Here is a 26892-nt window from a genome sequence, read left to right on the forward strand (position 1 = left end):
TGACGGAATCTGGTAGCGTTGAATTTGCAATGTAAAGATTTGTTGATTGTTCTGAATTGGATGCTACGTCTGTGTAATTATATTCCCACACTGTATTCTTCAAATCTTCAGGCAAAGCACAATTAGCATCTGCAAAAGAGAGGTAAAAGATACCAGAGGGACATTCAAACTGAAAAAAGATGAAAATAAACCCAATGGCTTTAAAAAAGACAAACAAACAAATTACAAAGGATTATGCAACACAAACACCATCAAAACATGGAGGGGATCGCAGGGGTTCTAGAATGATAAACAGATCATGATCGACATGTTAGGCCCGTAATGCTGCACATATAAGTACAAACCCGGTTATAAATCTTATTCAGAAGGAGGTAACATTCGTGAAAAGAAGAAGGGATTGTAGTTACGGCAATTTGATAATAACTGAAAGTAAAGAGTACATATCGTATGAGAAATAATGAGTGTGTACCATTGAGGACCTAATGATCAAGCTAACCAGACCAGGTAGTAGTCATAAGGACTTTAGAAAAGTTTAGTTTAAATCATAAACTTTGAAAATCCTTCTACTTAAGATACAAACAAACGTTACTGAACGATAAATAAAAATGAATCAAACGAGAACACGAAGAAAGCATTGACACCAATTAAAAAAAATGAAGGTTTATATACAAATGTGATCTTCTAAAAACAAAAATGTTCTTAAAAAGTCTTGCGTTAAAAGAAAACTTCACGAAAAAGGAGTATTTCACAGTGCATATTTAACGGTTTGACATTAATCCGATACACATGGTATAACAAACAAGCACGCTTCACAGGTATATTACAATATTGAACATGTTGAAACAGAAAACTAGGTCAGAGCCGATTATACACACTGTCCGCCGTGTAGTAAAAACCGCCATTAAATATTGTAACCAAATGATTTTTTTTCAAGAAATTATAACTTTATATAAATCATTGTAGTACTGATAAGTTGCACACATATTAATAAAACGGCATAATGGTGTAACAACTTCTAAGGAAGATAGAAAAGAAGTTTCCAATATCCTTCAACCTTACTTCTCACTCTATAGAAAATGTTCTCTCACTAAGTATCGAAATGTGGTGACTTTAATGAACGCATCTCTCTTATTGTACTAAAGATAACAGATACAATAGATACAGATAAGTATGCCTCATTTCTTTACTCCTATTTAATTTGACAAAGAGGGTAGGTTGAAAACAAAACTTTAATACAAAAGATATGATTTCAGTTTTCCAATTGTGAACTTTCCATTTGTATGTAGTACAATTCCATATATATATATATATATATATATATATAGGCTGTAAGCTCAAACGATCATGTATCATGTTCATCTGAACACTATTAGAAATGGCTTTACCTGAAATCATAAAGTCTTTTAAAAGTTGTTGTCAGATATTTTCTTCTTAATTCAATTCTGTTTAGTGTTCAGTGTTCAACCATTTGTCCCAGTCGATCAAGCAACTTTTGTCAGTTTTTGAGGCAATTTACAATTCTGTATTTTTGAACATTCCACAATGTTACAAGACTATTGACCAGTCTGACCATACATTTATTATGTCTAAAAACGAATTGTGTGAAATGTTCTGAACTTTCCGCAGTGGATGCAGTATGAACTTGACTGTCCATGACTAATTTTTCATTAACTGAAGAATTGAACACATTTCAGATGTAACAAAATTAAGATAGAATTTATAGATCCCTCATCAATTGAAAAATCTTAGAAAGGTGCGATACAGATAATATATTTTTATCTATATTCAGTACCTAAGGGCTTGTCCAAAGACAGATATGTTAAATTTGCAATGCATTTGTACTTCATATCACTTTATCTCTAATAAATTAACTAACTTGTCTCAACTTGCAGAATAATTTACTCTTATTTCTATAATAGTGTAAGAATGTTGCATCAGTTCATGAAACAGTTTTGATTAACATACTTTGAGTTAAGATAGAAAGAGTGATATTTCGACAATTACCTGTAAATTTAGTTTCCAATGTCGTTTCGTCTTTCAAATCTGTTGTTGTTATTCTCAATTCTGTAGTCTCTGTATTTGAAGAAGCAGACGTTGTGGAAGGCAGTGTAGTTATCTGTGTTGTCTCTAATGATGTCATCATTGTAGTAGCTACGACAAAGGTAATAAAAAAGTTTAATTAAAGATTATCATGTTGTCAAAGATGAAGACCGGTGTAATATATATATATATATAATATTATATAGTTCCTGTCATGTTAAAACTTTCCTTGATGCATCAGTTTGTCTGTACCTATAGTTGATTTTGTGGTGTAAACACGACATTATGTTTCCATTCTTTTTGAAGAAACTAATGTTTTGAAACAACAATATCCCTAAATAAAAATAGTAATTCAAACATTTAAAAACAAACACTTATACCAATAAAACGAAAAAAGCCCATGATTAAAAGCTGCAGATGTTTTTTCTATGTTATAGGTTAATATCAAAATATAATCTAATCGTAAAAAAGTCTATACCGATTGAAGTTAAGAACCCTTAGAAATTGTATAGTTATTATTAATGGATAGAGAATGTTAACAATAAAAATCAAAATGATATCTATTGGAGAAAAACGAATAGATCATCTTGAAATGACAAATCTATACTACTAAAATAACGAAGTCAAATTTGTAAGCCGATATGACGAAAAAACGAATTAGTCTAGAGAATTAAACTTTATATATTTCTTTTAAACGACAATGGTGTTTTTTGAAATTTTAGGCCCTTTTCTTTCCATATAATAGATATTACCAATAATTAACATGTTGCGGTTCAAATCCGATACCGATAACAATGGTATATGTCACATGTAGTTTCCTGTTACCTTCTGTTAATCACTCCTTAGATTAATGTTACACTATAGTACTCTATTCAACTAGTCCATTTACCACTATTAATTTGACTTATTAGTTTTAAAAAAATCTAGTCTATAGTAAGTTTATTGTAGTAGGAAAATAAGGACAACTAAGAGAATAAAATTATGTTCATAGTAAGTGTATTGTAGTCAAAACATAAATACAACTTCCCAACTAAAATAGGGTCAGGTTAAAGCACAAATATTTTAAAAGCAGAGAAAAATATTGAACTTTCCGATTAGCATAACTTTATCAGATGACAGAACGAGTGTTACACATGCAGGCTTAAATAAGGCATAGGTATTTCAATTCAGAAACAGACCTCCAATGTCGCGGATTTGTTCTAGTAGGAATGCATAACAGTGGGCTACAGAAACGAACAGACCAACATGAACTTAATCAATAAGGTTCCCGACTGTTTGCTGAATTATTGAACAACCAGTTGTGACACACATGTCAAGAAGGCGTCTCTGATGTATTTGTTTAGCTATCAGTGTGATACTTTCCAAAATTAATTAATTTCTTTACCTGGACATAAAATAACAGTTAAAAGTAAATTGACCAGTACGAGACAAAACGGTTATGATGAATAAAAGAGAACGTTTGTAGATGTCTCCTGTTGTATAGATTTTGTCTAACATATTTAGGTGCTTTAATTAGTGAAACGCATGTTGAATTGCACATATGCCCGAGTTTCTAATGCTAATTGGAAAGCACCTCCAAAATCCCCTCAGAATTTTCTAAAACGCTACAATTTGAAAAATAAAAATATATTGACCCTCCGTGTATCGCACAAATACAATTACTACAACAACGAAAAACAAAATAAAAGAAAAAGCTGTTGTCATTTGATGATATTACTTTCGAATATCATCAGAATAAACGGTCTGTCACTAAAGAAATTAGTATGTGTGACTTTCGTAGCCCAATATATGTTGATAATATTTCATTGCATTAAATGTTTACTGACATGATTTATCATATATAAACCTTTCAAAGATACGGAATGTGCAGGCCTGCTTCATCTGGAAAGCATATATTATGTATATTGCAATACAATTCTAATGATTCGAAAACAATTGCAAACCTTCTTCACAAGCACTGTCACAGGGTTCACACAAGGAAACGTTGCTAGCTAAAGTGGCACTGCTACCTGAAACAGTAACCTATACATTTTGAAAATAAACAATAACGAATAAAAAATTTAAAATAAAAAGACATTTACATGAATAATCTCACCAACAGAACGTTAAGAAAAGAGCAAATGATAGCTATAGTTGTACATTTTAATATGTCGTTCTTCAAAGGTTTTGAGTGCACACCCATGATAAAACATGAATGTATTGAAACGCAGCTGATCGTCATCGTCGTGATTTGTTTAAGCTGTTCAAATCTTAATCCCACGTTATTTGCTTACTTTTAATGAATTACTTGAGATCAAGCGGTGTAAATGACGTCATAGAACAATGACATAGGAATATAAATCATTGAACCGGAAAATGGGGAACATGTATGAATTTTAAACTGAAAGTCATAGTAAACATGAAAACATAAACAAACGATGATATGAATTTCGTTGAAAGACCACTTTTCTAAAAAAAGAAAAAACGTAAGATAATCAATCAATTTCATTCAAATCTGTTTTGATATTATATTATAAATCATTTCAGTATGCCAATTGATTTAATGCTGCATTTTTTCATCACATTTTAATAAAATTATTTACATGTGCAAATTGAATTTTTTTTAGTTTAATATGTTTGATAAAAAAATAAATGTAGTTTTATCTAAGTTTGAGTAATTGTGCAAGCTCAAGTTTTTAAAATAAAATGTGTTGGGAGTAGGGTAAAAAATCAATAAGTTGTATCTTGTATATATAGAGTAGCTCGAAGAAAATATTTGAAATTTTAACAATTCATAGCTTTAACCTCGCATTGTTATGATTGATCAGCACACATGCAACCGTAGTTAAAATCAAAAGTTTTATCTAAAGAGGCTGTTGTTTACAATTCATTTTAAATCGTTGAAAAAAACAGAACATCATTTTATCTTCTTTTTTTTATGTATCATCAGTTCAAATATATGATACATTTTATTTTAAACAAGTTGATGTATCAAACTTAGGTACGTAATAAACATCCCGTTTAAACCAATATACAAAATCAGCTTTTGAAATATTGAGACATGGTAGAAATCAATATCAGCTCATCATATAGATCAACAGGGTGTCCTTCGTCTATGTTAGGAAGCTTGAAGTATCCATAAAAGGGCTGATTTGTTCACATAATAAGTTAAAACACATGGAAGCTTTCGTCAGAAGTAATATGATGATCCGTATATTATCAAGGTCCATATTACAAATGTATTAAAAACCTGTTGTTAAATGCTACTCTAAGGGTATATTTAATAAAATATAGTACCTTGTCTTCTTAAAGTGCGAATTTTCAGTGGCTGTGTGTATTGACAGAATGTGCTACATATTGATGCATCATCAGCTGGAGGGTTATCTGCTTCTGATATAAACACTCTCTCATTTGGAAATATGCTAGTTTTAATATCTACATATATAAAGGAAAGAATATGAAATATGTTGCACAAAATGTACACATGTCTTTTCTTTAACAGAGCAATCATAACAGCTCTTTCTCTCTCTCTTTCTGAGGCAGTTTACACTTTAGTTTTTAAATATTTTGTTGTTAATCCATGAACATAATAAACGGAGAATTGAAGAAAGGTGTTTTAAACATCGTGCAGTGACTACCAAGCCGGTAATACCTTCGAGATTAACATCCAACCACCATTGGTATTGTTGCGAGTAAATGAAGATAATATCATAGTTTTGGTCATTTTTAAATTTAATGTTAATATACGGGACAATTTGCGATAACGTTAATATATATGAAAGAGGGACGAAAGATACCAAAGGGACAGTCAAACTCATAAATCTGAAACAAACTGACAACGCCATGGCTAAAAATGAAAAAGACAAACAGAAAAACAATAGTACACATGACACAACATAGAAAACTAAAGAATAAACAATATGAACCCCACCAAAAACTAGGGGTGATCTCAGGTTCTCCGGAAAGGTAAGCAGATCCTGCTCCACATGTGGCACCCGTCGTGTTGCTTATGTGATTACAAATCCGGTAAATAGTCTTAATTCGGTAGGTCACATTCATGAAAGGGAAGGGATTGTAGTTACGACGTAAAGAACATATCCGATATCATTTGTGAAACGGTTATTCCATAACGGTCAACCAACTCGTGATGGCGTCCGTAAAATTTACGAAGGGATGATTTCAACTTCACCATTTGGAACTCTTGGTTTAATAGCTTCCTTGTGAGCAGTAACCCTCTATCAAGAAAATCATGATAGGAAATGCAAGCACGGGAATATCGTATCAATTGGGAGATATATACCCCGTATGCAGGTGCTGCTGGAATGTTGCTACTTAGAAATGGAAAGTTCACAATTGGAAAGCTAAAATCATCTCTTTTGTCGTAAAGTTTTGTTTTCAACCGACCCTCATTGTCAATTTCTAGATGTAAGTCAAGATATGAAGCCGACTTAACTGTATCTGTAGTATCCTTTATCTCCAATTCGATGGGATAGATGCGTTCCACATAGTCACCAAATTTTGAATTGTTTAGTGAAAGAACGTCATCTATATAGCGGAAAGTAGAGTTAAATGATATTGCTAACTTCTTATCTTTCTTCCTAAAGAAAAGGAGGAATCAGATTTAAATTAAAATCGCATTTGCTTAATTTAAGAATGTCTACGTGCACCTTCACTTTGTTATAAGTTAAATAGTCATGCAGTATTTAGACATTTATAAATACTCTGTCTGATTTAATACCAACAAAGATACTTATTGACGTAATTACTCTTTTATAAATCGTCCTTAAATGCCGATATAGCTTTATTCGAATCATGGGTGTGTATGTATGAATGAGTAAATTTTTGTTTGTACCTAAATACATGTAAATACTTGTTGTCCTGTATATAATTCAGTATTACATGTATTAGTAAACTCAGTATAGATAACATAACTACTTAGCTTTACTCCCTTTCTTATCAGACGGTCTTCTGTTCTCTAAATTTTGTGTAAGATTTACTTTCACTTTATTCATGTAAGAACAATATCACATACCCGACAAAAGATGAAAATAAAATAAATCTGTGGTAACTTGTGTTAACTTCATACAAAGGTATAGCCGTCTGCTACCACCACTAAGAAAGCTTGTGTCACCTCTGAAACACACATGATTTTGAAAATAATACTTGTAATAATAAAATTCTACACGGAATTCAATAACATTATTGTACCAATTTTATAATAATGCATAGCTCATTGGGTAGATTGGGTAGATTTAGAACATAGACTTTGTGGCCGAGTAGTCTAGAGTGATGGACACAGTGCCGGCAGTATCGTACGGATATTCCAATAGCATGAGTTCGAATCCAGGAGAGGGAATAACAAACATATACTTCTTGAATGTTTCACATTGTTGTGCTCATATTTAGCATGTTTAGAATTATTATGAATATAACATGTGTTTTCAGCCGTATATCACCTTCACTAGTGATCCAATGGATGGCTCTGTCGTAGGTTTGTCACTTGTTATGGCGTACTTTATTATTTGTGTGACAGTACCTTGTGATTCTTTACTATAAACATTGTGTATATTCTCCTAATCTACAATCAGTTCTATCGTTATGCCGAAATAAAAAGTAAAAACACAAAAATACTGAACTCCGAGGAAAATTCAAAAAGGAAAATCAAAAATCAAAAGGCAAAATCAAAAGTCCAAACACATCAAACGAATGGATAACAACTGTCATATTCCTGACTTGGTACAGGCATTTTCTAATGTAGAAAATGGTGGATTGAACCTGGTTTTATAGCTAGCTAAACCTCTCACTTGTATGACAGTCGCATCAAATTCCATTACATTGTCAACGATGCATGAACAAAACAAACATACTCAAAGAGTAAAAATGTCAAAAATAAAGGTACAACAGTCAATATTGTGTTATCATCTTAATATCACTACATAAACAACAAATGTAACAAAGTAGCACAAAAAGGCATACATCAAATTTAACATTCTCATTTTGCTTATCTTATACGGCTGAATTTATCTATGTAAAGTCTACCCATAAATGAAAGAAGGTTTTCATTACTGGTGTAAAATTGCGCGTTTGAAATTCGCACAGGTAGACATAAAAATAATTTTGTCGTATGACGGCATACATGTACATAAATGCAGACTCACGTAAAGTAGATATAACAAAAAACAGACTTACAGCAAAAATAATAAATAAAATAATGGTGTGGTTCAAAGTATGACGGGACACATAAGTACAGTTTCACGTCAAATACGGCTGAATTTATCTATGTAAAGTCTACCCATAAATGATAGAAGGTTTTCATTACTGGTGTAAAATTGCGCGTTTGAAATTCGCACAGGTAGACATAAAAATAATTTTGTCGTATGACGGCATACATAAATGCAGACTCACGTAAAGTAGATATAACAAAAACCAGATTTAACAGTAAAAGTAATAATAATAAATAAAATAATGGTGCGGTTCAAAGTATGACGGGATACATAAGTACAGTTTCACATCAAATGTATATCATAAAAAACAGACTAAACAGAAAAAGTAGTCTTATTGAATAAAATAGTTTAGTCATTCATAGTATGTCAAGATCCTTAAGTAAAAGTAATATCAATAAATGAAATAATTTTGCCGTTCAAAGTATGTGGTTTTACGTAACCACAGAGTCACTTCAAATGAATATCTAAAAAAGACATATAAAAGAATACTATAATACGTAATTAAGATGATAACAAACGTCAGTACGCAAAATCTATACTTCAAGACCATCTTGTATTATTTGTGAAGTTGATACGGAATATTTATCAACAAGTTCTGGGTATCTTCCGATGAACTTTTTTAGAAAAAGGACGAGACGTTCTTTGACATACCCCTGGTTCATCAATTTTCTGCTCAGACACTGGTGACGTTTTACAAAGTCTGAATAGGAGCTGCAAGCTCTTGAATACCTTATAAGTTGGGAAATGTATATTCCATATGCAGGTGAAGTTGGTATATTACTACTAAGGTGGTGGAAATTGAAAATTTAAAAACTCATCATAAATATCAGGATTAAATTTGGTATTTACGCCAGACGAGCATTTCGTCTACAAAAGACTCATCAGTGACGCTCGAATCCAGAAATATTCAAAAGGCCAATCAAAATACGAAGATGAAGAGCACTGAGAACCAACATTCCTAAACATTCGCCAATAAGCTAATGTAATATATTCCTGAGGTAGAAAAGCCTTATTATTTTTCAAAAATTCAAAAGTTTTGTAAACATCATTTATTTATAAATATGACCATATCAATAATTATATTGTGTTACAACTCTTTATTCTATTGACGAAACTAGAGGCTCTAAAGAACCTGTGTCGCTCACCTTGGTCTATGTGAATATTAAACAAAGGAAGCAGATGGATTCATGACAAAATTGTGTTTTGGTGATGGTGATGTGTTTGTACATCTTACTTTACTAACCAAGCTTGCTGCTTACAATTATCTCTATCTATAATGAACTTGGTCCAGTAGTTTCAGTGGAAAATGTTAATAAAAATTTACAAATTTTATGAAAATTGTTAAAAATTGACTCTAAAGGACAATAACTCCTTAGGGGGTCAATTGACCATTTCGGTCATGTTGACTTATTTGTGAATCTTACTTTGCTGAACATTATTGCTGTTTACAGTTTATCTCTATCTATAATAATATTCAAGATAATAAGAAAAAACAGCAAAATTTCCTTAAAAGTACCAATTCAGGGGCAGCAACCCAACAACAGGTTGTCCGATTCATCTGAAAATTTCAGGGCAGATAGATCTTGACCTAATAAACAATTTCATCCCTTGTCAGATTTGCTCTAAATGAATTGTTTTTTGAGTTATAAGCCATAAACTGCATTTTACCCCTATCTTCTATTTTTAGCCGTGTCGGCCATCTTGATAAGATGGCGTTCTCACCAGACACATTTTTAAACTATATACCCCAAAGATCATTGTGGCCAAGTTTGGATTAATTTGACCCAGTAGTTTCAGAGGAAAAGATTTTTGTAAATGACAACTAAGATTTACGAAAAATTGTTAAAAATTGACTATAAAGGGCAATAACTCCTAAAGGGGTCAACTGACCATTTAGGTCATGTTGACTTATTTGTAAATCTTACTTTCTTGAACATTATTGCTGTTTACAGTTTATCTCTATCTATAATAATATTTAAGATAATAACCAAAAACAGCAAAATTTCCTTAAAATTACCAATTCAGGGGCAGCAACCAAACAACGGGTTGTCCGATTCATCTGAAAATGTCAGGGCAGATATATCATGACCTGATAAACAATTTTATCCCTTGTCAGATGCTTTGGTTTTTGAGTTATTAGCCAAAAACTGCATTTTACCCCTAAGTTCAATTTTTAGCCGTGGCGGCCATCTTGATTTGATGGACAGGTCACCGGACACATTTTTTAAACTAAATACCCCAAAGATGATTGTGGTCAAGTTTGGATAAATTTGGCCTGGTAGTTTCAGAGGAGAAGATTTTTGTAAAAGATAACTAAGATTTACAAAAAATGGTTAAAAATTGACTAATAGTATAAAGGGCAATAACTCCTAAAGGGGTCTACTGACCAGTTTGGTCATGTTGACTTATTTGTAAATCTCACTTTGCTGAATATTATTGCTGTTTACAGTTGATCTCTATCTATAATAATATTCAAGATAATAACCAAAAACAGCAAAATTTCCTTAAAAGTACCAATTCAGGGGCAGCAACCCAACAACGGGTTGTCCGACTCATCTTAAAATTTCAGGGCAGATAGATCTTGACCTGATAAACAATTTTACCCAGGCAGATTTGTTCTAAATGCTTTGATTTTTGAGTTATTAGCCAAAAACTGCATTTTACCCCTTTGTTCTATTTTTAGCCGTGTCGGCCATCTTGATTTGATGGCAGGGTCACCGGACACAATTTTCAAACTAGATACCCCAAAGATGATTGTGGCCAAGTTTGGATTAATTTGACCCAGTAGTTTCAGAGGAAAAGATTTTGTAAAAGATAACTAAGATTTACGAAAAATGGTTAAAAATTGACTATAAAGGGCAATAACTCCTAAAGGGGTCAACTGACCATTTAGGTCATGTTGACTTATTTGTAAATCTTACTTTCCTGAACATTATTGCTGTTTACAGTTTATCTCTATCTATAACAATATTCAAGATATTAACCAAAAACAGCAAAATTTCCTTAAAATTACCTATTCAGGGGCAGCAACCCAACAACGGGTTGTCCGATTCAACTGAAAATTTCAGGGCAGATAGATCTTGACCTGATAAACAAAAAATGTTACCTATGTCAGATTTGCTCTAAATGCTTTAGTTTTTGAGTAATAAGCCAAAAACTGCATTTTACCCCTACATTATATTTTTAGCCATGGTGGCCATCTTGGTTAGTTGGCCGGGTCACCGGACACATTTTTTTTTAACTATATACCCCAATGATAATTGTGGCTAAGTTTGGTTTAATATGGCCCAGTAGTATCAGAGCAGAAGATTTTTGTAAAAGATAACCAAGATTTACGAAAAATGGTTAAAAATTGACTATATAGGGCAAAAACTCCTAAAGGCGTCAACTGACCAGTTTGGTCATGTTGACTTATTTGTAAATCTCACTTTGCTGAATATTATTGCTGTTTACAGTTTATCTCTATCTATAATAATATTCAAGATAATAACCAAAAACAGCAAAATTTCCTTAAAAGTACCAATTCAGGGGCAGCAACCCAACAACGGGTTGTCCGACTCATCTTAAAATTTCAGGGCAGATAGATCTTGACCTGATAAACAGTTTTACACAGTCAGATTTGCTCTAAATGCTTTGATTTTTGAGTTATTAACCAAAACCAGCATTTTACCCCTATGTTCTATTTTTAGCCGTGTCGGCCATCTTGATTTGATGGCAGGGTCACCGGACACAATTTTTAAACTAGATACCCCAAAGATGATTGTGGCCAAGTTTGGATTAATTTGACCTAGTAGTTTCAGAGAAGAAGATTTTTGTAAAAGATAATTAAGATTTACGAAAAATTGTTAAAAATTGACTATAAAGGGCAATAACTCCTAAAAGGGTCAACTGACCATTTAGGTAATGTTAACTTATTTGTTAATCTTACTTTGATGAACATTATTGCTGTTTACAGTTTATCTCTATCTATAACAATATTCAAGATAACCAAAAACAGCAACATTTCCTTAAAATTACTAATTCAGGGGCAGCAACCTATTAACGGATTGTCCGATTCATCTCAAAATTTCAGGGCAGATAGATGTTGACCTGATGAACAATTTTAACCCTGTCAGATTTGCTCTAAATGCTTTGGTTTTTGAGTTATAAGCCAAAATCTGCATTTTACCCCTCTGTTCTATTTTTAGCCATGGCGGCTATCTTGGTTGGTTGGGCGGGTCACTGGACACAATTTTTAATGTAGATACCCTAATGATGATTTTGGCAATGTTTGGTTAAATTTGGCCCAGCAGTTTCAGAGGAGAAGATTTTTGTAAAAGTTAACGACGACGGCCGACGGACGACGACGGACGACGACGGACGACGGACGACGACGGACGACGACGGACGCCGGACGCCAAGTGATGAGAAAAGGCCAAGTGAACTAAACAGGTAACACTGGATCACCGGGTTTTAAATTATATAATTCAGACAAGGTGATCGAGTGGTCTATATTGTGTATAGCATCTCGAAAGCTGTTATATACACGGACAAATTATTTATGGCAAAATTTAAGGCAATACAAGATCTACAAAAAATGACAATATTGCGAAACATTTGATAACCCATAAAGTGAGTTATACCCCTTGAATGACAATTTTATTATGTTTCGTGATTCTTTCTTTATGTTTTGAATTTTCCTTGGAATTACTTTTTTTGTAATTATCTTTATTCTAGTTGTCTACCGTGTATACTATCTCGAAAACTTTAACAAATACACAAGCACTGTTCAGAGCCACATGATAGAGAACAAACATGCTCAAGGCTCTAACATTACCATGAGCAAAATATTCAGACAAATTCTTCTATAAGATATTGTCCGTAAACAGAAGGTTTAAATACCATGTCATCTTGAAAATTGAAAGACAACAGAAGGAGCAGCAGCACAAGATTAATAATAATGCTGATTGATTGAAACCACCAAATGATCCTACTTTAGTAATCTTGTCCTTACATGATTTTATTTGTCAAAGTTCCATTATTTGCGTTTTGTCATGAAAAGAATTCAAGTAAGAAACTGTCAACATTTTTTTTGAAGATAATGAATCTGAGGTATTTAAAGGGGAATCCAGTAATGAGGAAAAAATATTCCACACGGGACTGAACTGGGGTACTCTCTCTCAAAAAGTTTGAAATAAACAATATCCTTCTAACTTATTTGGTTTGTGTTTTTATGATAAATAATTATATAATTGTTTCTTACTTGAAAACAACAACATTCGTTGTGTCAGATATATCTAAACTATTAATACAAGTCCAATTGTTTACTATTGTCCCCTCAGCATTCAAATTGATGACTGAATCTGGTAACGTTGTATTTGCGATGTAGAGATTGGTCATTTGTTCTTCATTGTTTGCTACGTCTGTGTAATTATATTCCCACAATGTATTCTTCAAATCTTCAGGAAACGCACAACTGGCTTCTGCAAAAGAGAGGTAAAAGATACCAGTGGGACATCCAAGCTAAAAAAAAAAGTCGAACATAAATTGACACCGCCGTTGCTATAAAAGCAAGGGACAAACAAACAATAGTACACAAAACACAACACAGTATACTAAAGACTAATCAACACGAACAACACCAAAATCTAGAGAGGATCTCAGGTGATCTCGTAGGGTAGGTACATCATGCTTCACATGTGAAGCCCGTAATGTTGCACATGTTAGTCCAAACCCAGTTATAAGTCTAAATCGAAAGGTAACATTCGTGAAAAGTAGACGGGATTAAAGTCACAGCATAACTGCAAATATAGAGTACATATCGTATGAAAATAATGATTGTGTTCTATTGTAGACCCAATTATCAAGCTATTACATACCAGAAAGTAGTCGTAAGGACTTCAGAAACGTTAAAATTATATCGTAAACTTTTAAAATCAATTAGTACAAACATACAGTTACTAAAAATTGAACCAAAGGGAACATAAAGAAAGCAAATACAACAATAAAAAAATGAAGTTTACCTCTTAAAAAAATATGTTTTTTCCTAAACACGTTAAATAGTCTAGGGATGAAAGAAAATCGAAATTTTGTATGACAAACAAGCACGCTTAACAAGTATAATATCAAATTGAACATGTTAACATAGAACACAAAGCCGATAATACACAGGCCACCATTTAGTAAAAACCGCAATGAAATAGTGTTACCACATGAAACTTTCATCATCTTGAGTTTAGTGCTTGGCGAATAGTAAATAACAGTTTTTAAGAAAGATTAATTTTATATAATTCATCGCAGTGATAATAAGATGCACAAATATATTATCTTTCCGCTATGTAGATGATGTACTTCACTAAAAAAAATTAAATATGGTGACTATGTTGAACGCATCTATATAATTGCACTAGAGATAACAGATACAACAGATACAGTTAAGTATGCTTCATTTCGTACTTTCATCTATAAATTGACAAAGAGGGACGGTTGAAAACAAAACTTTCAAATTGTGAACCGTCAATGTATATGTAATATATGCAGTAAAATTCCAGCAGCGCTTGCATATGGAGTATATATCTCCTAATTGATACGATACTTCTGTGCTTGTGTTTCCTATCCTGATTTCCATCATAGAGGATTGCCACTCACAAGGGAGATATTAAACTAAGAGTGCTAAATGTTGAAGGTAAAATCATCTCTTCGTATATGTTAAGGACGCCATTAAGAGTTGGTTGTCCGTAACGGAATATCCGTTTCACATATAATATCGGATATGTTCCTCAAGTCGTAGCTACCATCCCCTTTCCCTTTCACGAATAAATAAAATTGAGAATGGAAATGGGGAATGTGTCAAAGAGACCCGGGGGGGGGGGAGTAACTTCGATATTGTTTTGGTAGGGGTGTGCCATTTTTGCCTCAAAAAACGTACCAATTTTAATATAACATTCACTGAAATTCAGTACCTATAGTTATAAATGTTAAAAAAAGAATGACCTATACTTATATACAATATTTCAAATATGACCCATGCTTATTTAAGTACTTACTTACCGGGGTTCATTTGGGAACTTATTTGAAAGCACTTTGTTTGAAGGGTGAACTTTCAAGTGAATTGATTTAATTTAATATAATAATTGACCATTAATAATGTAAGATTCTCAATAGCATATTTATATATGATATGTAGATCATACCCCAAATCAATATACAGTTATCAAACGTAAATGCATTTTAATATAGGATGTCATTAAAAAGGAGGGTCAATTTTATATAAAATCTCGCAAAATTATGACCCATATTTTTGGTACATCCCCGTATACCCATTAATAGGAAGTTACCCCCCCTTACCCCGTGAAAGAGACAAAAACCCGATCAAAGTGCAGACAACATCCGAAGGCTAACAATGGGTCTTCAGTGCAGTGAGAAACTTTGTACCCGGAGGTGTGCTTCAGCTGTCCCCTTAACAAAAATTGATACTAGTTCAGTAATAATGGACGTCATAATAAACTTTAAAATATACACAAGAAACTAAAATTAGAAATCATAACAGACTAACAAAGACCAGAGGCTCCTGACTTTGTACTGACGCAAAAGTTGCGGCGGTGATGCACATGTTTTTTTTAGATCTCAATCCCTCCCCCTTTACCAGTTGCAAATGTAGAAAAACAAACACACAACAATACGCACAGTAAACTCAGTGCAAAATTAGTCCCAGTCCGATGTCAGAACAAGTAACAAAAAAACCTAATCAAAATGACAATGATACATACATTAACAAAGGTTTAATAGCAGTTCCTGACATGTCAGCTTCTTACATCAATTAAACTGATTGAAAGATTATGTCTTCATCATATGAGTATCAAGTACAAATCTTCCCGTTATAGGTTAAGTATTTCACCATTATAAAATATATGTATATGAGAATAACATAACCCGTATCATGCCAACAGCTGATTTTAGAATAAATGTGCTTACTTAGATGCAAAGACCCTATAAGTTAATCAATATTAAAGCCAGAACATGCAATTGTTAATGACCTGACAACAGTATCGTAACCATATACCACTTTTAATAAGTCTGTTTAAAGGTTTGTTAGCTTTTGGGGTGAGTGCCGATAATTTTATGCTTTGTATAGATTATTTTCATACAATATTGGATGTGAAATACCTGAACGTATAAAATGTCAGCATGTTAAATTATATTTACGAATGAGGTCGTTGTACCGATGATAAAATTTAGTAAATGTTTTAACTATTTTGTGATATTGATAACACTGGTGTTATAATAACCAGCCGAATAAGACTTTTTATAGGGTTTTTAATAAAATAAACAACACGACGGGTGAAACATGTGGATCAGGATCTGCCTACCATTCAGGAGCACCCGAGATCACCCTCAGTTTTAGTTGGGATCGTGTTATTTAGTCTTTAGGTTTCTATGTTGTGTCTGGTGTACTAATATTTGTCAGGTTTTCTGTATCATTTAAGCGTTGGCGCTTTCAAATTTTGATCTATGAGTTTGAATGTCCTACTGTTATCTCTCGTCCCTATTTTAAAATGCAAATAATTAGAGAGTGCAAATCAATGGGATTTGTAATAACATTAACACATAGTTCTTCTCATTTATAAATTAAAATGTATATAACGGTATATTATTGTATTTTTACATGTTATGTATTTCATCAACAAAAACAGTCGTAAGGGTTCCACGGAACCCAGTGTCTCGCCTACTTTTGCTGTCAATCGCAGACTCAACAAAAATGAGGAAAAACATCAATAAAAATTTCCCTCTCGATACTGTCTTTTGATTGAAAGAAGCTTCCAAGTTTGGTAAAAAAACAGGATAGTTTATGAATCTAATAAATGTTTTATAAACTTTAACTGCAGACTGTATGTAATGTTAACTGGAAGAAAAACTAAGTCCATTTATAAGTAAAATACGGAAAAAGTGATTTTTTTTTCACAAAATTTACTTCTGAATAATATCTTATGATCAGAAAAAAGCTTTTGTCTAAGTTTGGTAGAAATCCAGGATAGTTTAAGAACATTATAAAAATTTTAAAAACTTAAACCACAAAGTGAATGTTTTGATTCTGGCAAAAAAACTAAGTCCATTTATAAGTAAAATACGGAAAAGTGGAAATTTATTTTTACAAAATTTTCTTCTTGATACTATCTTATGATCATAAACAAGCTTTTGTCCAAGTTTGGTACAAATCAAGGATAGTTTATGAAAGTTATTAAAATTTTAAAAACTTTAACCACAGAGTGAATGTAATGTTTCCTCGCAGAAAAACTAAGTCCATTTATAAATAAAATACGGAAAAAATGGAATTTTATTTTTACAAAATTTACTTCTGGATACTTTCTTATGATCATAAACAAGCTTCTGTCCAAGATTGGTAGAAATTCAGTATAGTTTAAGAAAGTTATTAAAATTTCAAAAACTTTAACCACAAAGTGAATATTTGTGGACGCCGCCGACGACGCCGACGACGACGGAATGTAGGATCGCTTAGACTCGCTTTTTCGACTAAAGTCGAAGGCTCGACAAAAATCGCTAGCTAATGCATCATGTTAATATCGAGTACGCCTATCAAAAATCAACGGCTTTTAAATTATTGTTTTTAATTTGTTGTCTCATCAATATTTACCCGTGATCGCCTTCTACATGTTTTATTCATATTGCAAATTATTTCAACACTTTTGCGTCTACTGTATGTCGTGCCTTAACAAACTTATATGTTTTTAACTTCCTTAATTTCCATTAAATTTTACATGTTAGAATAAACGGCTCATTTGGTTAGCTTTACCAAATTTAAAACTAAACAAAACAAGAAGTTTAAATTTAGATTTCATATCTTTGATACTAAGCAACATACATTTTCATGGTCTTTCTTTTCTCAGAAAATCACTCACGAAAACAAACCAAATATGGTACACATATGTAATGGCGACATTCAATAACACACTTCTCAAATATCTTTAACTGCTGTACAAACGAAGTGTATCTATTTGTTTTGATTGTGTTTTTTTTTATTAAAAGACGTTGACATAAAGGGCAGTATTTTTTGGCATCTTTTTTTTCAATCGACGAAAACATTTGGACCATGTGTTCCTAATGATATGGTGGGTTTGATAAGTGTGTGTATTGCTATCAATAATTGTAATTTAAATAGATTCTATATACACGCACATTATAGATATTAAGCCGCGTTGAATAAAACATTTTTCTTGTCCTTTTATCATGTTTGGCATTCAAGCTCATTTTTTACATGTAAATGCATATACACATTCTTGGAAATACCTTTGAAATTAAGGCAATATAACAGTTTTAATGTGTTGATGTTCCAATTAATTTGACCAAACTTATGCGGAAATCGAAAGTTGATTGTCTATACTTTTAAATGTATAATTACCTGATATAGACGAATACTTTAAACATATAATGACTGAAATCACGAAGTTGTAACAAATTTTCTCAGGTGTGTCCATTGTTAATATGCACACTTGATAACAAATATTTCCCACGGTTTAAGTTGTTTGTATTCTATTCATAGTATAAACAGGATTTTGTGAAATAGGACATACATTGATGCAGCTATACTATGCATTATACAACAATAGTTATATTTGCAGTTCACTGATTTAAAATAAAAGCGAGCAAAAATAGATTTAAATATAAATTTAAAAAAAATACATATTACAGTTTTACAATAGACGTACTATAATCAACCGATTGTGTCGTTGTTTTCTGTGTTGTTTCTAATGGTGCCATTTCTGTAGACATAATCATTTCGGTAGAAATGGATTGTGCCGTTGTTTCCTGTGTTGCTTCTTTTTCTGTTATGTTTAGCGTAATGTCAATTTCAGAAGATATGAATGGAAGCGTGGTATTCTGTGTTGTCTTTAATGATGTCGTTTCTGTATTTGCTGCAAAAGAAGTCTCAAAATGTTTAAAACATAGTCAGCATTAGGTCGAATACTTTGCCAGGTGCAAACCTCGTGGTGATTGGGTCAATTTGTTGTATTCTGCTTTATAATTGATTGTTAAAGTTTAAAAAAAACAATCCGTCTAAATAGAAAAAAATAATTACACTTCAAAAAAAAAGGAATACACATCAAATAAAACAAAAATCTGCAGATGTCGTCGGCTAAAATTTGTTTACAGTTCTCACTTTCATATCAGTTTAAAAGCTATTATTGAAACGTAAAATTGACCGTTTTGGTGCAGTAATTACTATCAATTATCAAGGCATGTAAAATAGAACAATAAAACTCATTAGGAAACAATAAACAGACCATCCACAGATGACATATATGTTGGTATAACATTAAAAATTGAGAATGAAAATGGGGAATGTGTCAAAAAGACAACAACCAGACCATAGAACAGACAACAGCAGAGGGTCACCAACAGGTCTTCAATGAAGCGAGAAATTCCCGCACCCGGAGGCGCCCTTCAGATTTTGTCTACAAAAACACACAGAACGAAATTGACATGCTCATGAATCCACTTGGCTTCTTAATGGTTTGTTGAAGTAAATTAAAACCAAACGTGAAACACATGTCTGTTAAGGAGTGTTTGGTGTATTGGTTGTAGGCATCAGTATCAAAACTGTTGTTAATTTTCGCCTGCTCTGTTTTGCATATTGTTTTTTTTTCTGTCTTGCTTGGACAAATATATGAATATTTTCTTTTGCAGATGTAATTCATCTGGAAAGAGTATATTACAATAAATTGTAGAATATAATTTCTAACCTCCTTCACAAGAACTATCACAGGGTTCACACAAAGAAACGTCACCAGGTAAAGTGGTACTGCTACCTGATAAATATTAGCATATACAGCTGGACTATGAAAAATAACAAAACATCAGCGATCTTCTTAAGAGGTTCATTAGATAATTATTTGTTATCAGAAACAATATCCCTGTTTACCCTTTTTGAAAAAAAAAATGTATGTATATTTGTTTACAATTTGGTACATTTAGTTACTGCTATAAGCATGTAATATATGTAAAAGCAGGGCGAAAGATACCAGGCATTCAAAGTCATGAATCTAATATAAAATGACAACGTCATGGCTAAAACAGAAAAAAAGACAACCAGACATATAGACAAACAGACAAACAAAAGTACACAAAACACAACATAGAAAATTGTTACTATGCAACACAAACTCAAAAAAATTCGGATGGATGTCAGGTTTTCCGGAAGGGTAAGCATATCTTGCCCCACATGTGGCACCACTCGTGTTGCTCATGTTAGTACAAACCCTGTAATAATTATAATTTGGTAGGTCACATTCTGGACAAGGGAACAAAATTGTAGTTTACGACATAAGTAACATATCCATTCTCATCTGTAAAACGAATATTCCATAAAATCCAACCGACTCGTGATTGGGTCCGTAAATTTTACTAAGACATGTTTTCAACTTCGTCATTTAAAACATAGTAGCGAACATCCGTACATATTGTGACTTAGATGGATATTTTGATGAACAAATGTACGATTATTGGTCGAACCCTGGATATTTAATTGTCAAACCATCCACCGTGCATAAAAAAACATATATTGTGACAATTCCATAACGTAACAAAAACAATAACATTGCTGCAACTGGTTCTCATTAAACTTGATTTTAATAGATGAAAAAACATTAAATTTACCAGATTGAAATAGATAAATAAGAACATATGGTATGAGTGTCAATAAGACAACGCTTCATTTAAGTCACAATGTCAAAAATATTCACGTATATAGGCCAGAGTGATACCGTCAAGCCGGAGCATTAGATCATATCGATCAACAAGCTAGGTTTGATTTTGAAATCTTATTCAACGAACGTTAACATGGTTAAGTATTTGAATAAAATAATGGTAACTGTACCAAAACGTTTTTTAAGTATATGTATGTATGAAACTGAAAAACGGTTATTTTGCAATATAAAAAAAAAAAAAAATCAAATGACAGTGAACATGTCAAAATCGTATGAAGATATTTGTTGTACAAATGCGATATACAAGTTTTCTCGTTAAGAATATCTTCTTATTGATTAAATGCAGCAATTTTTTTCGATCAAGACAATGTTTTGTCGAATTATAGTCGATGAGTTGTCAAACCATCACCGTTCATACAGTTACTGATTTAAAAGACAAGTGGATCTCTAACGCATTCTTGTTACTACTTTCACAATCGTACACCAAGAAATAGTGATTAGTTAATCGACCTACACCATAGAAATTCAACTACTGTTATGAACATTTTCAGTTTGTAGTACGACCACTGAATATTCTAAATTCTTCTGAATCTTCAAGGGGGAAAATGTATACGGTTTTGTTTAAGAGTGTTTGCTAGTCTGAAGTATATAAATAAAGGAATGATAAAAGCAGAAAAAATGAAAAATCTGTGTGCTTGTTATCGAGATAATAAGCCATTGAAAATTTGGCGGTAAATAATTCTCTCAAGAGTTTTCAAACATTTTACATGGGCTCCCCTGTTTATTTGAAAATCCTGGAAAAAAAATCGTAGAGCATTTTCAAATATGTCCTTTTAAACTTTATTCTATAGAATTATGAGGAAGAAAAGTAGAGGTTTGCGGCGGAAATTTTAAAATGGTTCTTCACGAGGATTCCGAGTATCTGCCAAATATTCAAAAGCAAAAGTAGAGATTATCCTTAATCCAAATATTCAAAAGCAAAAGTAGAGATTATCCTTAATCCAAATATTCAAAAGCAAAAGTAGAGATTATCCGTAATCACATTTTTATTAAATCTCATTCATGTGAAAGTTGAAACATTCTCAGTTTACTTCGTTTCTTCAAAAAGAAGGACGAAAGATACAAGTGGGACAGTCAAACTCATAGATAAAAAACAGACATCGCCTTGGCTTAAAAAAAAAGACAAACATCAAATAATAGAACACAAGACATAACATAGAAAACTAAGGACTAAGCAACACGAACCCCACCAAAACAGGGATGATCATTGGTGCTACTGAAGGGCGAGCACATCGTGCTCCACATGTAGCACCAGTCGTGAATCATTTTATTACAAACTTTGGTAAATAGTCTCATTCGGTAGGTCACATTCATGAAAAGGGAATGGCATTGTAATAACGACATAAAAACATATCTGATATCATCTGTGAAACGGTTATTCAAAAACGGTCATTCCTACAACATCAGTTGTATCTCAATTTGTTTAATTGTTTGAAATATCTAGAAAGTAAGAACACTGTTTTACATGTAAATTACAAAATTTAGTGAACACGAAAAAAGAAAACAAGTAAATCGATATACATGTTCTCATTACAGTAAAAATATACCTGACTTTTTAAGTGTACGAATCCTTGGTTGAGAAGTGTACTGACAGAATGTGCTACACACAGGGACAGTATTGTCTGGAATACTGCTTGATTGATATACTCTCTCCTTAGGATAAACGCTACTATCTTCATCTGAAAATAGTTACTTAATAAATAAATATATGAATTATTGATAGCTGTCAGGAGTTGTGTAACAGGGGCGAAAGATACACTCATTGGTTTTTTTTCTCGTTTGAAATTAAAGTATTCAAACCAATACAAATAAATTTAACAAACAATATAACAAACAGAACAAGTTATGTGTTTGTTTACTTTATTTCAATCGCATAGGGTAGATATGTTTTTTTTAAAACAAATTGATCAAGAAAATATGAACAAGCAGAATGATATCATTTTACAAGGTGACTTCGTCTGGTAGTTTATAAGATCTTACATCAACAAATTACAAACGCTGAACAAGCTATATATATTTTATTGAGAATCGTATAAAGACATCAAAGTATAAAACAATTGTATTTGAATTAAAAACAAGCTAAATGGTTTTATAAAATAAAACAATTTGAAAAAGTTCAGAACCTTATAAGAAACACTTAAAGATGTAAGTGATCTTAATAAAAAGTGTCTAAATTACTTGGTACATATATTTTTTTATGTAAAAAACGGTGCATTATATCAACATGTTCTTATAGATAATTTGAAAGCATCCGTAGTTTTTGATGGGGTCCGTGTTGTTTTTGTACCCCTACTTGTGACATTTTGTTCATGCAACATTGTCAATATAATGGAAATCGATGCGACTGACATACAAGTGTTAGGTCTAGCGCTAAAAAACCAGGTTGAATCCACCATTTTCTAGAAAAATGCTTTGAAAATACATGTACCAAGTCAGAAATATGGCAGTTGTTGTCCATTCGTTTTAAGTGTTTTATATTTTGATTTTGCCATTTGCTTAGTGACTTTTCGTTTTGATTTTTCCGCGGAGTTCCGTATTTTTGTGATTATACTTTTTTTGTAGATAAACTTTTCACTTGTATGACAGACATAAAATTCCATAAAAAAGATACTTCATGTGTGTTGCAGTAAGAATTTACATACCTGATAATAGATAGAAATAAAAGAAATCGTCTGCCACTTTGGTTAGTTTCATGCATATGTATACCCATTTTCTGATTCCATTGGCATCACTGTAACTTGCATCACTCCTGATCATAGATATAACGTTATATAATGTCAAAAGCTTGATCATATACAATGTTTTTATTAACTTTGACTAACTTTTTTATTAAACTGTTGATAGTATTTCTGTGCGTTTTCTAGGAGTTAATATTAAGATCTTTGATGGGTTTAAAACTTTGGCCCAAATGAAAATGGTATTGGAATGTGCTAGTACATTTACAAATCGGGACTCCTGCTATAAAAACAACTCAAAAACGAAATAAAAACAAAAGAGATGTGGTCGTTTATTTTCTCCTTTTAACCTTGATATTTTACCTATATTCATAAGCCATAACTATTTTTCTTACAGTATTTTCAAGAATTTCATGGAACGAATTAGGCATCTTAAACAAGTAAACACAACGACAAAAATATCCTGTACAACATAACATAAATAAAACCAAGCACTGAACAACATGAACCCTATCAAAATTTTTGGGCTAATCTCAGGTGCTACCGAAATGATCAAATATCCTGCTACACATGTCAATAATTAAGCACTCTGTCTAGAGATACTGTTTTTTTACATACTAAGTATGTAATGTCACTAATCATTGTTGAAAAGTGTTTTAAAGGAGTTTTGATAAATGCATTAATAGGTTAAGCATTAGCATAATGTACCTCTTTGAGACTTATGAGCAAGCCTTATGATCTTTATATGTGTACAGGTATATAGAAGTTAACTGACAATCATACGAAAAAATATCGAAAAAGCATCTAGATGATAGATATGAAGTTTTTAACCATAGACAATCAAAACATTTTAACTTCAGTTTGAAAAAAAAGCAGATGACGAATCTCATGCAATTAACCACCAGGTAGGTGCTTTCACGTAAAACGAATTTACCTTTTAATATGTATATTGATCTGACAAAAAAATAAACAGGAGTATTAAGGCAAACGCAGATATCTTTTCTTTGTTTTTAGTAGTCGAGCCTTAGTTTTCTATCCTTAATATTTAATACTCACTTAAAAATTGCAACTGAAACAGCACTCGACAGTGTTAAGTTAGAGATACAGGTCCATGCGTTCAAAGTTGTACCTAAAGCATTTAATCTAATGTTTGAAGGCTCTGTAAGAATTGTTCTTCCAAAAGTGAGTGTCGTTGTATGTGCGATGTTCGAAAGGTCTGTGTACTGATAATTCCAGACTGAATTATGTAGTTCTGTTGGAAGGGTACATACTGCAACTATGCATAAACAAAACGTGATATAAAAAGTATGACTAAATCAGGGACATCTTTCTAAAGCAAAATATTCTAATTATGAGAATTGTGCTGGCATCACAAAAGAAAAAAAGGCACTAGATTCGGTTTTTACATTATCTTTTTTGAAGAATAAACTATGCAAAGATGACAGCATAAACAGTAGACGTTCACAAATATAAATCATTATTTGATATTTCTGTGTTGATTATCTCACTTACATTTTCACTTAGATTGTCATCGGCGGTGCTGTCATATGTTCTATGTATTTCATCTGACCTTTCTTTACAACAGATGTAACCTTTCTTTCTAAAATCTAATAAGCCGGAATGTTGTTTTTTTTGCAAGTATTTAAATGTTTTCCTTTAACTTTTAGTAATTTCCCATGCATTTTCTTTTCGCTAAATTTATACATACTAGTGGCGGCATTTAAGAGGAGAGAACTCGAATTCAAATCAAATGGTCCAATGTATCATTGTATATAGTCTATATATATATGTCTGAATGATAAACAATGATAAATCTTACGGGGCGAATAAGCATATAATTATAAAACAAAAATAACAATTATAAAATGGTACAACATTACCAAAATAAATGTCGAATCAACCGATGCAAAAACATCTTTGAATTTAAGTTTGGCTCGATTGAAATACCGGTAAAATAAATAACATAGAAGCCGAATGACGCATTGAAACGAAAAATACTTCTTAAAGGTGACATGCATTCTTCAACAGTATTTGGGTGTAAATCAGGCAAAATGACGCACTGAATCGACATGAGACATACAAAATTTAAACAACATCAACAGAAATTATAAAATAATATAATTATGCTATTAGAACTAAAACCTATTATTTACTTGCATCAGAACAACACAGACAGAAGATATATAACATGTATCCGTTACATTTTGAATATTAGAGTAGGCGTTTTGTAATTCTAAGTATCAAGTATCCGAGGATAAACACATCATTATTTTTTCATGACACGCATTTTGTAGGTGGTGATTGTAGACAATACATGGGATGTATGTGTATGACTCAAAGAGAGTTCAATATTTTGGAGTATTCATTGCAAAAGATTAGTAACCCAATTTATTAATGACATATTTTATTTTTTTTTGACGTAATATATTACGCATGTTTTGTAACTGTATACCATTAACAATAATGCAACCTAGATCCTACACGCTATAGTACAACAGGATTTTTTGAAACTATACACATTTATTAAAATGCCTAAATATGAACTTGTATTCTAAAGCCGGTGGAATAGCTTACATTTCTATTTTTAGTCCCTTTTGCACACACAAGGCTGTAAAAAAAAGTTGTATGCACATATTGAATTTAAAAACAAAATACTTAAAAAAGCCTATTCACTTTCATTTATAATCATACTCCAAATAAAACAAAAGCAATTACTTTTTGTGTAGTATATATAAATTGATATAATATGTCAAAAGTACTGATCATTTACAGTGTATGTCCTCATCATCATGCCAGTAACTCATAAAAGACGATGTCATAACCCTATACATGTATTGTATATCAACAACATATTCGAACAACATATTAAAGTATGCTTGCAACTGCATAATTAATGCCTCAAATGAGTGACGCCATAAGTACAAAAATAATAATAAACAGGATTTTAAGCTTTGGTTTACAATAAAAGGTACTGTAAGAACATATATCGCACGTTTGTACAATATGCAATTCACCTTTTGGACATTGTTTTTTACAAACGTCAGTGCAATTACAAAAGGAGGAATAACCAAAGGAGCTTTTATATTTCATATATCCGGTTTGTAGTTTCATAAGCCGTCATTGCTGCCTTATTTCGCCTGATGTCAAATCGATCTGGCCAACATGAATAAGGTAATGTTTGGCACAGGAAACTATCATCAATATCTTCTAGAA

General features: G+C 32.1%; 1 protein-coding gene across 1 annotated transcript in view; it reads right to left on the bottom strand.

The window, feature by feature from the left end:
- Nucleotides 1-26892, bottom strand: part of LOC143042294 (uncharacterized) — a 72143-nt gene that overhangs the window by 41911 nt on the left and 3340 nt on the right. The window contains exons 2-11 of the mRNA XM_076214564.1: nucleotides 24736-24955; nucleotides 23647-23753; nucleotides 22552-22683; nucleotides 19982-20047; nucleotides 18947-19153; nucleotides 13486-13705; nucleotides 7052-7152; nucleotides 5317-5454; nucleotides 3984-4049; nucleotides 2005-2151 (exon numbers count right to left, since the gene is read on the bottom strand). Of these exons, the coding sequence (XP_076070679.1) occupies nucleotides 2005-2151; nucleotides 3984-4049; nucleotides 5317-5454; nucleotides 7052-7152; nucleotides 13486-13705; nucleotides 18947-19153; nucleotides 19982-20047; nucleotides 22552-22683; nucleotides 23647-23753; nucleotides 24736-24955 (1404 nt within the window). The remainder of the gene's footprint in view (nucleotides 1-2004; nucleotides 2152-3983; nucleotides 4050-5316; nucleotides 5455-7051; nucleotides 7153-13485; nucleotides 13706-18946; nucleotides 19154-19981; nucleotides 20048-22551; nucleotides 22684-23646; nucleotides 23754-24735; nucleotides 24956-26892) is intronic.

This window comes from Mytilus galloprovincialis, chromosome 8 (assembly GCF_965363235.1).
Source record: "Mytilus galloprovincialis chromosome 8, xbMytGall1.hap1.1, whole genome shotgun sequence".
In the NCBI taxonomy this organism is placed as follows: domain Eukaryota; kingdom Metazoa; phylum Mollusca; class Bivalvia; order Mytilida; family Mytilidae; genus Mytilus; species Mytilus galloprovincialis.